The sequence below is a fragment of the Lactuca saligna genome, chromosome 4 (genome assembly GCF_052625555.1).
Source record: "Lactuca saligna cultivar CGN05327 chromosome 4, ASM5262555v1, whole genome shotgun sequence".
Taxonomy (NCBI): Eukaryota; Viridiplantae; Streptophyta; class Magnoliopsida; order Asterales; family Asteraceae; genus Lactuca; species Lactuca saligna.
This window is the reverse complement of record NC_136420.1, coordinates 39,463,826-39,479,653: the sequence shown is the minus strand read 5'-3', so window position 1 is coordinate 39,479,653 and position 15,828 is coordinate 39,463,826. Positions and strand designations below refer to the sequence as shown.

Below are 15,828 nucleotides of genomic sequence, written 5' to 3'. Positions count from 1 at the left end.
CTTCTCTCTAGATCGGCCGCATGTAGGTATCTTCTTCTACCTTTATCCCCTCTTTCTTAAATATCCCTTTCCATTTCCATTTCCCTATCTTCTTCTACCTTTATCCCCTCTTTCTTAACCACTCCTCGTTACTAGTACCCCATCACAACTATCATCTGGAAGCCTTAAAATTTGCAACAAAAGTCATCCATAGCCATCATTTCTTTACATATCACACACCCCATGAAACTACATGTTGATCACCATCGCTCCACCACCATCATCGTTCCCGTATTTTCGATCTACAAAAAATCAAAAGGCAAGAAGGTGAGGCGTGTGCTCGATTAAGATAAATTGTTCAAATATTAGGAAAATTTCAAATGAACTAAAAGAAACAAAAAATATTCCCCATTGATTTTTGTTGTATGCGATCCTATAAAAGGAAATACTTAACCCAAATAAAATGATCAGTGGACTTTAATGTATGTGAGTTATGTGTGCATCACAGAGACCAAGCCGTCTCCTTCTTCTTGTTCTGTTTCAAATTCTGATCAAATCAATGTTTTAAAAACTAGTTTTTAGTTGAACCGGTATGGTGACCGGTTCTCAGTTCGACCGTCGGGTCAACCAATTTCTATAATTTTCATCTTTTTTTCTATTTTGTTACACATATTTACACATATAAATCATGATTTGATGTTTACAAGTCCAAACATTAAATATATATAAAAATAAGTTGTAAATCAATTCAAATACATTATAATAACACATAATCAAAACTTTTAGTGTATAACATCAATTCATATACGTCAAAAAGAAAATAAAGTATAATACCGAAACAAAGTATAGTTTTAGATGAATAGAAATACATCAAAAAACTTTATAGCATTTACCATATGTTTTTATTTAGAAAAACTAAATAGATTTGAAAAAATCACCAAAGTTTTTTTTTAAAATAGTTTGTTTCTAGATGTTTTTATTCGGTTCAACCAGATTTTTCTAAAAATTATCCGGTTCAAGACGGTTCAGAAATCGATATAAAATCGGTGATTGTTGAACCGCTCCCTCCCCCGGTTCGCGGTCCAACTGGTTTGACCGGGCGGTTCAAACCGGTTTTTAAAACATTGGATCAAATACCCACAAAATCGCAACCTCTCCTTCTCTCTAGATCGGCCGCAGGTAGGTATCCCTCTTCTTCTCAAAATCGATTGTAAGGGTCTTCTTTGATTTTGATTCTAGCCTCCTCCTCCTCCTCCTCCTCCTCCTCTCTCTCTCTCTCTCTCTCTCTCTCTCTCTCTCTCCCCCCCCCCCCCCCAAAAAAAAAAAAAAAAATCGAGGTTCACCCTTCTTACCTTCAATTGAGTTGCAGGTTTTTTTTAGATGACAGATGTGGTGTTGGCTGCTAGTTTAGTAGGTTATGGTGGTCCAATGGTGGCTAATTAAGGTAGAAATGAAGGATTGTGAACGTTCAATGGTAAGGTGAGGCTTGAATTAGGTATGATTTTTGTGTGTTGGTTTTACTTAAGGCTTGAGATTTTCGGTGGTGGTTGTGTGTTCTTCAACAAAAGAGAAAGAGAGAAAGAAATTGTTTGTTAATGATTAAAAGATTATTTTTTAATAATGAGTAATAATAATAAAAATGTAAAAAATAAATGAAAAAAAAATTAAAAAGGACATTATAGTCATTTCATATCTCATGATGGATGAAGGGTGCAAATGTAAACTAATAAGGGATGAAACGTGCAACTTTTTACGATGTAAGAGATGGTCTAAATTAATTTTTGAAAATAGGCACTAAACATGCCTTTTGATACTTGCACGAGGGACATGTAATTTAGTCGATTAGTTTTTTGTATAATAGTTATAATGTTAGAGGTATCAAAACATTAGTTTTGACAAAAATGTCCTTAATAAAAAGATGGGTAAATTATACGAATGATCCTTATGGTTTGGGGTAATCTGCATGGTTGGTCCCTAGGAAGAATTTTTAACTCGTACCATCCCTATTATATGATTTTATCACGCGTTTGGTCCCTATTAAACATAAAAAGACAATTTTACCCTTTCAATTTAATATTCAGATTTTTACTTTTAATTTTTTATTTAGAAAAGGTATTTGTTAAAACAATTCATATTAGAAATCTACACCTCGCATCTCATATCCTCACCTCCTCACTATCGTGTTTGCCTCCCTAATCCTCCTCACCGGCGACTTGAACTCCTCCCTCTCATATCTTCACTGGCAAGCTGCATCTGATTCTTCTCCCTTTCTACCTCTCACTTCATCGGTGGTGGAACCCCAAAATAACCCCTTTGTGACCTAAATATCACTACAAGCCTTCGATTCACCACGATCTTGTTGTCGCCTGTCCTATCGTCAACGTCAAGCAACATCCACCAACTACTATTCTCCAGAAATCGTCCATCGACCTCTCTCTACTCCGTCGATGTACTCTGCCCTCTCTATTTCGCTAGTAAACAAACATCGATTATTAATTTGCAATAATCGAGTATTGATTATTGGTTATTCGATAATCTTGCTATTTACAAATCGATTGTCAATGTTTGTGTACTGATCTGGTTTAGGGTTCTGGGGATGGCCTGAGATAAGTTCCCTTTAGTTGCAAAATCAGCTTTGCATATGTTTTATCTTCGGTTTAAAAATTAAGCTTTGGTATCGTATCTGGTTTTTAGAGATCACATATTCTTGACTGCCAAAAACGACTTCAGCAAGTATGTAATATGGCGAATTTGGAGTAAATGTAATGAATTTCTAGGTGGGTTTTTGCAAATTAGAATTTGGTGGTCGGTGGAGCAAATACTATTGAATCAGGAATCTGGTAGATGATAATATGGTTTATAGGGTTACGAATTAGGGTTTTGTGTGTGGGAATTAGAAATCGAAAAGGGGTTGTATATGAATCAGGAATCAGAATCACTGTTTAGCTTTATATGGTATCTAAATTTTGTTTTGTTGGTTTTGCTAGCAAGAACTGATGTGTGCAAGCTGAATAAGAGCTTGTGGGTATTTGCTGGAGTGATTACAAGATGCAGGGGCAAAAACCTTAGATGTCAATGAAAGAAAAACACAAAATTCTGGTTTCAACTTTTTCAGAGAGGGTCGCTATTGGGTAGTGGTGGTGGAGGAGACCGACGGTGGTGATAGTAGAGGATACCGAAAGCGGTGACGGTGTTGCAGGTGTCGGTGATGACCAGGTGGAGTGACTATTGAGATGGTAGGATCGGGTTCTCATTTTATAAATGTTTTTTAAATTTAATTCAATAATAAAATCTGATTAAAAATATCAAGAAGGGTAATGTGGTCATTTCAAATAAAAAAAGGACTAAATCCGAAACAAAAACAAATTGTCGAGATGACTGAGTTAAAAATTATTTATAGGGACGAATCACGCAGATTACCCCAAACCATATGAACCATTCATATAATTTACCCTAAAAAGATTCTTAAATAGGGTTCTAGCATTTTTAGCCAACCTCTAAAATAAAAACTGATTTGTCAATCAACCTCCATAACTTTGTTCTCACTTCCTTCATTACAATATTGAGCTGACTTTTGATCTAGGCATACCCCTACGTCTTTGAACTGATTTGTCAATCAACCTCCATAACTTTGTTCTCACTTCCTTCATTACAATATTGAGCTGACTTTTGATCTAGTCATACCCCTACGTCTTTGATCAGAATGTTTTACCTACACCTACCATTGACATTTTATTAAATATTCAACCGCTCTTCCTCCTACACCATCATAATTCATGTTTGATACAAATTTAATGTATGATCTTTAAAACAAAAGTATGGTATATAATGTATCTACATCATCCGATTAACAAAATGAAGCAAATTAATAATCAAAAACATACAAAAAAATGCGTGCTAGGATTGATCAACATGAACAGGAGAAGGTGAATTCCTGCATATCGGACATGATCCATTCATCTTAAGCCATTCGTCAATACATTCTGCATGAAAGCAATGCAGACACTCCGGTATACACCTTACACTCTCCTTCACATGATACTCCGATAAGCATATCGGACACACTGCATCATCGTGTCCAGGGAGCCGTTTGCTTTCGCCCAGCACCACTTTCGTGTATGACTCGATGGTCATCTGGTCAAGTCCAACGATGGTTGGTGGCACAACGCCGTCGTCCACTGGGGCCACGGTGGTGGTGGTTCTCTGGGTACTGAAGAAGTCACCCCGCCGTCTATCCTTTGCACACATGAGGCAAGCGATCATAATGGAAGCTGCCATGGCTGGTATAGCCATCGCAAAAGCTATGATTTTGAATATGTGGGAAGGTTTCGGAACACCTGTGAATCAAAAATCAATAATCTTTAGATCGAATTCCAAATGGGTCAAGAAAGATATGAATCGATGATCGATGTTATACCGTTGTTATAGAAACATCTTGTCTCAGATGAGGAAATATTCGCATAACCACAGGAAACACCAGCTGCTTCACAAGTTTCACAATCAGGTTTCGACCATATCAAAATCATATCATCATCGATCCGTGTTGTAAACCCTTGATTTGATTGCTCCGACGTCACCGGCAGCCTGACATTAAGTCCGACGATCTGACATCCGGTGTTATTACCACTCAATGATCTCACATCATTCATTGAAGCAATAGCAAGAGTTGTAAAACTCGAATTACTCAAACAATCAACGGTGGTATACCTATAACCAGACAAACTCGCATCATTTGGACATCTCAAAAGAGTGTAATTTTGCATGTAGCTAGCAGCTGAGAAAGGTGAGTTGGAGAGGTCGATATTCAACAGCCTAGCCGGAAGACAGTTTAAAGGGTCGTAGATTCGCATAGCTTGTGATCGGTAGTTGATGCTCCTGACGGCGAACTCGCCGGAGGAGGAGATGTTGATCAGCAACGTACTGGGTCTTACACATCGGAGATCGAAGCCCAGAAATCCGCAGGTTTGGGGTTGTTGACCGATTAACCGGAAGGGGAAACGAACGTTGTTTAGGTTTTGACCACAATATGAAAGTGGGCAATTTGGTTGTGCTGAAGAAAAAAGAGGAATCACGAGAAGATAGAAGATAGCTTTTGTGAAGACATAGGCGTAGGCATAGGCATCCATGGATGCTCCTCGATTGTCGTGTGTTAAAAGATGACTTATTGAAGAAGGAAGGACATGTGGTTGGTAAAGGCAATCATATATATATATGAAACATAAATCCAAAGTCAAAAGCTTGTGAGCTCTGACAGTTGTGTTTTGTTTATGTATACAAGTTACACGGCTTTTCTATTTTTATTTTGTCAAGTTACATCATCATTTGCCTCAATGAGTAAAGAATGTGTACGACTAAATAATTGACTATAAACAAACAAACAAACAAATCAAAATCTTTCTTTCCATGAAAAAGAATACTCGATAATCATTTGAATGAAAAACGTTGGAAGATATGACTAGAATTTACATGCTATAAAGAAAAAAAAAAAAAAAAAACTTTGGTTATATACTAGTAACTAATTCATGAAGTTCCGACAATTGGAGGCTCTACATAAACAAGGGACTTTAACTTCATCTTGCTCATCTTGATCAAATTTGTAGTCATACCTGTCGCACCATATAAGCATATAATTACATACATGTAAGTGACACGAAAACTTTATTAAAAACAAATTTCGTTATTGATTTTGACAGAATATAAATGGGACCCACAAAATGAAAATGAAATTAAAAAAAAATGGTCAACGAAAGTCATACGTCAATTCATCACCAGCGGCAACATTGCTTTTAGCAATGAGGACTATCCGGCTCTCCTCCTCACCCATACTCAAAATCCTAGCATAGCAATTCGGCATACACTGCAACAAAAATAATAATAATAATAATAATAATAATAATAATAATAACAACATTTAGATTTATTAACCTATAAAAATAAAAGGTAGCCTTTTAAAAATAAATAATATACCAAACCAAATAGGAACCTTACCGAATGGTTAATTAAGCGTGCCATATTACCCTTATTTGTGGCATCAATTACAATATCCTCACTAATCTTAAACAACTGTATTAAAAAAAACTAATTAATCACAATCAACAAAAAAGAAAATATAAACGTATGTGAAACTTTATTAAAAAAAAAAAAAAAAAAAAAAGGAAAACTCACATAGCAATCTTTCCCTTGAGATCTATATTTGACCTCTCTCAAATCTGCGACACTGCGCCTCACCTGCTCACCCCGGTATTCAAGAACCTCCAGATACGGAAAAAGAAACACAAAATTTAATTTTATTATTTTTTTTTAATAAAAATAATATAATTTAAAAACAAAAAATACCATTTCTCCTTCTTGTATCTTCCTACGTGCAAACAGGCCCCACCCATGTATTCCAGATTTACCAAAACAGACGCGATGTTTTTCCATTCTCTTTAAACCGTCGAGTCTTTCCTTGAATGTAGAACACGAATTCAAATCTTGAACTTCCTATTAAGTGTAAACAAAACACGTTAAATTACTAAATTACCAAAATACCCACTCCTAATAAAACAACTGAGTGGAAAAATTACACTGTTGGAAGTTAAGGAATCGATGGCATCTACAGGATGCTGAATTGGGCCCATAACTCGGTGAAATAACGCTTCCTTTACATCATTCTGGAAATTTTAAAAAGGAGTTTTTACGTGAGAAAATAGAGAAAAGTTTAATGGAATATAACTTTTTACCTTGGTGGATGATGTTGTATAAATGCGACACCTGGCAGCAGATAGAGGCTCAAACTCATTGTTCTCTGATGTTGAAGAAGTAGAAAGATTTACATTTGCACATGACACGAGTCTTGAGCCTCTAAAACTCTGTTTTTGATTCTGTTTCTGAAGCAATCCTGTTGCACAAAACACCTCTGATGAAGTCCTGATCACAATCCCATTGTCTGCTGGTGTTCTGTATATCAATATTTTTTATAAACAAAATGTCATTAACATTAAAAATCATAAACATGATCAGATTTTATAACACCATCATATTCTTGTAAAAAGTATACCTGTGGATAGCACAGTATGTTGTCCATTTGGTGTTGTAAATCCCACCTTTCTCAGACGAATGCAGCTGAAATTTTTTTAAATCTTTAACAAATCACAACTATTATTTTACAAGAAAAAAAAAAAGTCAACTAGTCAACTTACTTCAACACAGTATCCAGCACGTGAAGCGCACATAGCATGAAAGAAAGTGGCACATTTGCAACACTGTATGCAAGAACCATGAACTTGCTTGCAAATTACACAGGCCTACAATATTACCCACAAAAATAAAAAAACTTGCCACGTCAGCAATGTATTTATTAATTACATGTGCACTATGAAATGGCATGAAAACTTGTTATGTTAATGCTTTTTTACCTTTACAAATGAATCAGGTGGAATCCTTAAAAGCCCAGTTGCAGGTTCCATTTTTTCATCACTTAAAAAAGCAATTTCAGGTCTAAACCATGCACAGATGACGTGGACCCACAATGGTTCTATATCACTTGGCTTCATAGCCCCACCTATAATTAAAAAAAATGAAAATTTAATTAATTACTAAAAATAATCCCAAAAAGTTTATGATTCATTTACCTTTAACAGGACATAAACAACATTCTCTTTCAATTTCAGGTGTTTCACATGCCCTACAAACCCAAGATGTGAAGTCATGGACATCTCTAACTCCATAACATTCTTGATGCACAGCTATCTGACACCTGGACCAATAAAAAAAGAGTTTGATTATTCTATTTTACATGTGGGATTTTTAACATAAAAGTAGACGAGATAATTGAAAGAAAGAAAGACCTGTTGCAGATGATAATTTTGTTGATATCATAATCTTCATCCCATCTACATATAGCACATCTTTCAGTTGTCCATTTTGCATGAATAGGTTCATACTTCTCTGTAATTGTTACAGAAACATTTTATATATAAATTTCGTTCATAAAAATTAAACAACAACAAAAGAATCATATGAATAAGATTAATTACCTTGAAGAAATGAAAATAACTGTTGTTCATCTAAAGGAGAAGACTTAACATAATGAACGTTATTATCTGCAAGCTGCAATGTTAAAATGTTACTAAAAGATAATAAATCAAAACATACGCAGTATTCTGTATTCATATTATCATAATTAAAAAAAAAAAAAAACAAAATCACCATTTTTTCGAGGGGTAACATTGAACCCTTGACTTTAATGCTGACTTTCCACTTTTTTGCTCTGGAACCAGTATGGCGTTCCCATTCAGATGGGGTTTGTTTTCTTGTCCCACATGAACCACATTTACACTCAACTCTGATAAAAAGAATATAAATCAATTAAGTATAAGTATTATATTATATCATAATTGTGTTTTTTTTTTGTTTCTGTGGTCTTACAAATGAAGATTTGGATAATAAATCCCTTCCATGTTGTTACAGATGACGCTTATTTTATCAGGCAATGTACTTTGAGCATTATTTTCTGTTGATCTGCTGAAAATATATCAAATCATCAGAATTAAATCTAAAACGAAATTAAAAATTGACAACATTCCATCATGAAAAGTTTGAATACCGGAGTTTTGGTGGGGATTTATCTACAGCTAATTGGTCAACAGAAGGTTGACTTTTGCATTCTGTAATGATATTCTTATTAACCTTTGGAGTACAACGCTCACACAAAGCTTTATTCATTGTTTCAATTGGAAAAATCAAACCACAGCTCTCACAAGGTTGCTCCTCTTTCTGATTATAAACAATCTGAAACAAGAAAATCAACATATGAGTATTATAGTTTCTACAAAAGTGTACAAGAAATGTATGCAAAAACACTTGCCTTTTTACTTTTGAAATATTTAAGATGACGTTCTGTAGCAGTTCCCACTTCGATCTCAACAAGATCGGAATCGGAATCCAAATAGGGTTCAGAATCGGAATCCGAATCAGATTCGGAGTCGGAATCAGAAGCGGAAGCGGAATCGGAATCACTTGAACATTCTTGTTTGTCCTCATAGCCGGAATTCAAATTCCCATTTTCAATAAAGTATGCTTCTTCTATTGCCTTACGAAAATCATCTGGCTTGCATCCGTACAATTGAGTTTGTCCCTGAAATCTGAAGAGAAATTAAGTCATTAAAACTCGTTATTAGTTTCTTGAAAACATAAAGGTACAAGCGTTTAAAGCACACACCTGTCTAAATACTCCAAAAAAGGAAATATCATTCCGTCTTTCACCCATGCATAATCCTGAAACATTATAACAGCGAGACTTATTAGGGCTGAAATTAATTGACAGAAGCACGACATGTAGACACGTGGCTGAATGGGGGAAGAGATTACCCTTGTTCCTCTTTTTGAATACCCATAAAACATAACACAAGCAGTGTTTGGAATGCGGGCTTTCTTTACAGATACAGGAGCTTCTTGTTGTGCATCGATCACAATAGCTGGCCAAGCTGGAAACCTATTCGAGCATTTTGCCCACACAATTTCACCTGTATGAAAATCTTCATGTCCATAAGATTCCTTCTTGTTTTTATTCTTGATTGTCTTTCTCGCCTTCTTATTGCTGTTAAAATTATTATTACCGATTGAAGTTGCAGAACTAGATGAACTTGTGTACATTTCACCCACCTTCACTTCCATACTCTGTTTCTTCGATACGGATTCCCTATCACAAAATGGGCTTTTGCGCTTCTTTATGTTCGTAATCATATCGGTATCATTCTCTTTCTTCCACAAACCTATAACTGAATCGTTAAATCGCGAGGGACATACTGATAGACGACTTCGAGAAGACTTGAGTAGTTGAATTGAACCTGAACTCGACTTCAAATCGGTAGGGGTACAGGGAACTCCTCCGGTGCACCAAGCGTTAACGACGTTTTCGTAGTCGATAAAACAGGCTTCCTTATCAGCATTTGCCACGAACACGGTGTTGGTTCTTTGTTTCTTGGTAAAACTCCCAGAAGGGTAATGACGATGTGAATCATCTGTCGTATCGGCATCAATTTCCTCCAATTTGCAGCGTTTAACATTCGGCATTTTTGATCGCACCATCGGTTCAATCATCTTCTTCCCTGACCGTAAAACTTATCCATCGTTAACCCACTTTTCATACCAGAAATCTCAATAGAAACCCTAACTTTAGTCCGGTTTGGGGGAGAAAGAAACAAAAACGTATCAAGATTTATCGATTCAGATAGAAAGAATGTGGGAATTTTGCGACCCACCGCCAAGCTAATATAATGAAAGAATGGTTCGTTAATTGAGATAATTAGAACAGATAAACATTCTACAGCCTCCGAAACAACTCATTCGAATTCGGAATTATCAATTAATTCCCCAAAAAATTCAGCAATTCCAATCAATTCAATCGAACATGGTAACCCAAAGAAAAGAAACCCTAATTCACGGAATCGAGGGGTTTAAACGACGAAAAGACTCGACAACTGATCCCAAATCAAACGAATTAAATCTGGGATTCTGCAACAGAAATTTAGAAAGAAAAAACGCAGCAGCACAGAGGCATGGGAGATAAAGAATTAGGATTTTGTTCTTGCAGTTGCATCAACAATCAAATGTTGTGCTTCTGTCAGCGTGAATATTAAAGGATACAGAAAGTTACACAAATGCCACTTCGACTATTTGCCTATTTGCACATTTAGCCCTAAAATAACACAAATTTCATCTTGTTTTTCTTGTAGGCTACTCTTCCTTAAACTGGTTACAACTTACGATGTTGTGTTTGGACCTTTTGTTTTGTTGATTATTTAGCATGTGATATTATTATTATTATTATTATTTTAAAACCCATAGAAATTATGGTTAAAAAAATATTATTCATAATTTATACAGGTAATGAAAAATCAAGGAACACATTACAATTTTGGACTAGATGTTTAAAATATAATAATAATAATAATTATACATTTTAATGAACAATTAAAATTCTTGATTAGAGTATTTGTTTTTCATATGCGTTACAAACTAATAAATATTTATTGTATGCATGATGTGTGAATAAATATTATGAATATATAATATTTATAGAATATCTTAATATTAAATTATTGTTAAACGATAAAATAAAGAATAAAAATAAAAGATTATTTAAGATAAATAATCTTAATAAAAGTTGTAGTAGACGTAATGATAATTTTGTGGATATAAAGAATGTTTAAATCTGACTTCGTATAAATATGTTATGATTTATCTAAGTTCGCGTTCAAACCGATTCAGTATTGTGCGTCATAAAAAGTGAACCGGAGATAGGGTTGTTAATCGGGTCAACCGAATCGGGTTTCGGGTTAAACGGATCGGGTTAGTCGGGTTTTTTTATAAAAAATACTTTCATCCGGAACCCAACCCTATTAAGGTACGGGTTATCCGGGGATTCGGGTTTCGGGTTTATAGGGTCGGGTTAATCAGGTTAATCGGGTTACAATGTAAGACAAAAATATTGTGTCATATTTATAATAATGTTTATTTTCAGAACGTTAAATTAGGATGTGTTAAATCCAAATGACTTTGAGTGCATATGGTTTATTTTTCTTGTTTATACAAGTAAAAAACATTATTCATTTGATTTGTGACTATGTATTTTTTATTTTAGGTCACGATAAACTACCATTGCATATTATTTTACTATGCTACATATTAATTTCCATTTGTACAAATCAATATTTTGTTCTACAATTGTGTTGCCTCTTATTTTCCTCTTTTAGGCCACATAATGTACAAAAATAGAAGATGTGAGGTGGAATAAAATACATAAATATTGTAGTATATTTTTATTCGGGTTAATCGGGTTAACCCGAAACCTGACTTTTATAAAAAAAATCAACCCTAAACCCGACCCTAACTATAGTTCGGGTTTGGCGGGTTAACTCGAATAACCCGATTAAGAATTTTGACCCTATAAAACCCGACCCTAAATACCTTAATCGGGTTAGGGTCGGATCGGGTTAATCGGGTTCGGGTTTTTTTGACAGCCCTAACCGGAGATAAGGTGGTTTTTAGCCAAAGTATTATAAGTGAAAGTCGAAGTACTCGCCAATAGGAACGCGTCGATATAAAGAACGTAAAAATCTAACTTCGTATGAGTAAATTATGATTTTTCGAAGTTTCAAATGTGACACAGTACAACAGTGTGCGACACAAAAATTGAAATTAAAATTGATTCATTGTTAGCTAAAACAATGTAAACGAGAGTTGAAGAGCTCGTAAATCCGGATTTTTTGTTATAAAGACAGTCGAGAACAGAGCTCGTATATGAATGACATAAGCGAAACTTGGTCCCTAAGTTGCGAAACGTGGCGAAATATATTCAAATTTATAAAATTGAAATAAAATGAAAATTAGTTGACGGAGTCTAAATAAAAGTTGTAGTACTCGTCGATACAAAATTAAGGATATAAAGAACGTCGAAAACGGAGTTTGTATGAAAAGTTATGAATTTCACAACGTTATTTATAATCTAAGCCACCTCGAACTGAAACACAAATTACAAAACGAGAACTAGTCGAAAAAGTCTAAATGAAAGTTGTAGTAGTTATCAATAGCTACGTGTAGATATAAAAACTATTGAAAACGGAGATTGTATACGAAAGTTATGAATTTTATAAAAATATATAAACTTAGACGACCTGGATCAACGCCACGTGTCGCGATCAGAATAGACCTTTCCTTCCCAAGTTCAGACGATATGGATAGGAGCTACAACATGGGCAGGGCACAGCTCACCTAGGCGCGGCGCAGCGCGGCTTTCCTGTTTGGCTATATATACTTTTTTATCACTTTTCTTCACAAAACTTCTTCACTTCTTTCTCAAATTTTCCGAAGGACCCAGGGCCGGACTTTAGTATTTCTTAGATGTTAGTAGCGAAGTTTTGGAACCCATAAAGGCCCGAGAAATTGAGCTTTCGGTTTGAAGTCTTCCCGCGTAATGTCCATCCCTCTCAATTGTTCTGCTTCAAGGTTTCTTTATTCACTTAGTATCTTACCAATAAAGCTATGAAATCTTTTTTCATCTTCTTAATATTTGTATTGTGGATTCGTGTTTAAATCAGCTATATTCTTAACAAGAATCCAATTATAAACCCTAAAACCAAAATCTCTTCTTGATCAATGTTATGTTCCTAACTCGGCACATCCAACGCCTCTCCACTTACGAACATTAATGGTGTTCCTGGTACTTCCATCTGCCTTCTCAATTTCTTCTTATTATTGATTTCTAAGTACAATTTTGAAAACCTACATCTGCCGCATTAGATCAGGTCATGATGGTTAGTTTAGAACTATAGTTTTTATGTAGCGATTTTAATATTTTTTTTACTAATCTCTATTCATTTAAATTGATTATAAACATATCTTCTTTCTATTGATTGGTGTTGTGTTTTAGCTCCATCAACACAAATCATGGAGGTTAGTTTAGAATATGAACTGTTTATTCTTTAACCAAGCATAAATACACTTCTTCTCAATTATTAACTTGTTTGATTTTCAAATTGTGACAAACAGAATCCAATTTGGCATTGATAAGATAAAGGAGACATTCGAACCTGATAACAGTGGTGGCCATGGAGGAGTCATTGGAACCTAATAATAGTGGCGGTCGTGGATTACAATTGCATGGGAATAGGGCTGTCTTCAGAGCACTTGAGAGGAAATCATTACTAGGATTGGATGATATTGTGTGACATCCCCAATTTCACGGCCAGAAAAGACCGATTTGTTTATGCTTTGTTTTATAAAATCAGAGTAATCTTTTGATTAAAAGAGTTGCGGAATTTGTTCCCAAAATAAAATATGATAAAATTTATCAAAACATTTCTCAAAGAGAATGTATTTTCATTAAATAATAAAACCTTGGGATGTCATGTTCGATACAGACCAAAAGCATAAACAATATAAAATAAATCTTACAACAGTTATTTATGACTATTGATCTATAATCCAAAATCTCTCGTCAGGTCCACCAACTTATACTCTTGTGCCATTACCTGTAATGAAAAGAAAACTGAGTGGATCAGGCTTGGGAGCCTGGTGAGCATATAGGGTTTTCAACCCACAATAATATAATTATTATATGTAATCAGCAAATAATCAACCCAATTACCCATCCCCATTATCTTCTTAAGGTTTTACCCTAAGAACCAACTATCCTTCATTCATTTATTCGTAAGGAATTTGGCACGAATTCCATTGCTGCCAAAGCTTATTTATCAAGTACTAAATCCATAGTTATCTGGCGCTAACTCCATAGTCACCAAGGTTCACTTAACAAGCGCTAACTCCATAGTCGCCAAGGTTTACTCAACAAGCGCTAACTCCATAGTCGCCAAAGTTTACTCAACGTGCGCTAACTCCATAGTCGCCAAGGCTTACTCAAATAGGCACGAAGTCACATCGTCACCAAAGTTTATACAATAGGCGCTAACTCCATAGTCACCAACTATTCTATCTACCTATGTTCTACCCAACAATTTTGTAGATATAAATACTTACACAGTTTAAATCATTTAACACCTGTATAAAACTCCAATTTCCGTGCCCATCTCAAATAGACAAATAACATATAAACACGTAGCACGTATCTCATAGAAAATACGTCATATTTATGTGTTAGAAGAAAGTAACTACACACTCACACATATAAACAACAATAAACTTAATACACTAAAACCATACTTGTATTATTATCGTGTTTATGAAAGGTAGTATACACTCCACTTGATCAGAAGATGATCGGACAGCACTACGACTTGCAGAAGTAGTATTCTTCGGTAGATCTGGAAGATCTCCACAAAAATCGAACTTCTCGCGGGCAGAGCTTCGGCTCGGGAACAGCGGGGCGTACTGGTCCGAAATCGTCACTGCGTTCGTCATCCGAAGTCCTCGAGTGCGAGTGTCGACATCTTCGATGTACGCGGGGCATACTCGAGTACACGGGGGGTACTTCGGATCGGACCGCTGACTCCTCTTCGGATAATGCCGGGGTTTAATAATTAATTTTAATTACTAATTATTTAATAAACTTCGGAAATTCATATCTCCTTCATACGAACTCCGTTTTCGACGTTCTTTATATCCACGCGAAGGTGAGACTACGCTCTACAACTTTTGTTTAGATTCCGTCGGCTAATTTTGACTTTATTTTTATTATTTATTTTTAATAGGCCGGGACAAAAAATTTCGTTATAAATTCATAACTTCTTCGTTTGACGTCCGTTCTCGCCTAACTTTTTATCTCTTTGATACTAACAACGAGATCTCCGATTCTCGTTTAGATCGCTAAGGCTAAATATCACTTTAATGTAAATTTACTTTTTACAGCATTCAGCGTTGTGCCGTTTCTGTCGCGAAACTTCAACAAGTCATAACTTCTTCGTTATAACTCGGATTTTGGCGTTCTTTATATGCACAGAAACCTTGTAACATATACTACAACTTAGTTAGGATTATTCATCCTAAATAATCTTCTATCAAAAAGTCATTTTTGACGCTTATTGTCTCTATATTGACTAACCCTGATCTACGGGCGTTACATATTGCAATTGCGAAACGAGCTAAGGATCATTCAAATTTCCTAGAGAAAAAAATCCCTTCTATGATGGCATCTCTTTAACAAAGATGTTGAGAAAAACACATCCTCTCTCACAGGTGTCATACCCCCGGCCGGGCGGAAACGTCGAGCGGTGCGAATGAGGGGAAATTGGATTGAGGCATAGAGATATATAAAGAACAACAGCAAAAGGTATATCACAAACATTACTTTTATTTATTATAAATTATTCTTGGATTACATTGTTTGAAAGACAAGAACACAACCTAACA

General features: G+C 35.2%; 2 protein-coding genes across 4 annotated transcripts; both read right to left on the bottom strand.

Moving 5' to 3' along the window:
• Positions 1 to 3,758: 3,758 nt before the first annotated feature.
• Positions 3,759 to 5,257, bottom strand: LOC145041657 (putative RING-H2 finger protein ATL21A). The gene is made up of 2 exons (XM_078989798.1): positions 4,397 to 5,257; positions 3,759 to 4,316 (listed from the first exon to the last, which is right to left on the bottom strand). Exons 1-2 carry the CDS (start codon positions 5,103 to 5,105, stop codon positions 3,877 to 3,879), a joined length of 1,149 nt encoding a protein of 382 aa, XP_078845924.1. The 5' UTR covers positions 5,106 to 5,257; the 3' UTR covers positions 3,759 to 3,876.
• Positions 5,258 to 5,355: 98 nt separating this feature from the next.
• On the bottom strand, positions 5,356 to 10,563 carry LOC145041656 (histone-lysine N-methyltransferase ATX3-like). Of its 3 annotated transcripts, XM_078989797.1 has the most exons (20): positions 9,810 to 10,563; positions 9,331 to 9,734; positions 9,182 to 9,237; positions 8,828 to 9,104; positions 8,567 to 8,751; positions 8,389 to 8,484; positions 8,170 to 8,305; positions 7,998 to 8,070; positions 7,809 to 7,908; positions 7,593 to 7,717; positions 7,377 to 7,522; positions 7,161 to 7,265; positions 7,019 to 7,083; positions 6,702 to 6,918; positions 6,546 to 6,632; positions 6,316 to 6,462; positions 6,145 to 6,231; positions 5,968 to 6,042; positions 5,736 to 5,836; positions 5,356 to 5,585 (listed from the first exon to the last, which is right to left on the bottom strand). In XM_078989797.1, the coding sequence occupies exons 1-20, from the start codon at positions 10,060 to 10,062 to the stop codon at positions 5,495 to 5,497; spliced, it is 2,826 nt and encodes a 941-aa protein (XP_078845923.1). In that variant the 5' UTR covers positions 10,063 to 10,563; the 3' UTR covers positions 5,356 to 5,494. The 3 variants fall into 3 exon arrangements, with proteins under 3 accessions (XP_078845923.1, XP_078845921.1, XP_078845922.1); XM_078989795.1 differs by having other exon boundaries at positions 9,331 to 10,563; XM_078989796.1 differs by having other exon boundaries at positions 8,389 to 8,481; positions 9,331 to 10,563.
• Positions 10,564 to 15,828: the final 5,265 nt, after the last annotated feature.

Excerpts from the sequence above, each read along its gene's own strand:
- LOC145041657 (XM_078989798.1), bottom strand. The coding sequence starts at position 5,105 with ATGGATGCCTATGCCTACGCCTATGTCTTCACAAAAGCTATCTTCTAT. Across the intron at positions 4,317-4,396 it reads AAGATGTTTCTATAACAACG|GTGTTCCGAAACCTTCCCAC; the intron begins GTATAACATCGA and ends TTTGATTCACAG.
- LOC145041656 (XM_078989795.1), bottom strand. The coding sequence starts at position 10,062 with ATGATTGAACCGATGGTGCGATCAAAAATGCCGAATGTTAAACGCTGC. Across the intron at positions 5,837-5,967 it reads CACGCTTAATTAACCATTCG|TGTATGCCGAATTGCTATGC; the intron begins GTAAGGTTCCTA and ends TTTTTGTTGCAG. Across the intron at positions 5,586-5,735 it reads GCCGCTGGTGATGAATTGAC|GTATGACTACAAATTTGATC; the intron begins GTATGACTTTCG and ends ATGGTGCGACAG.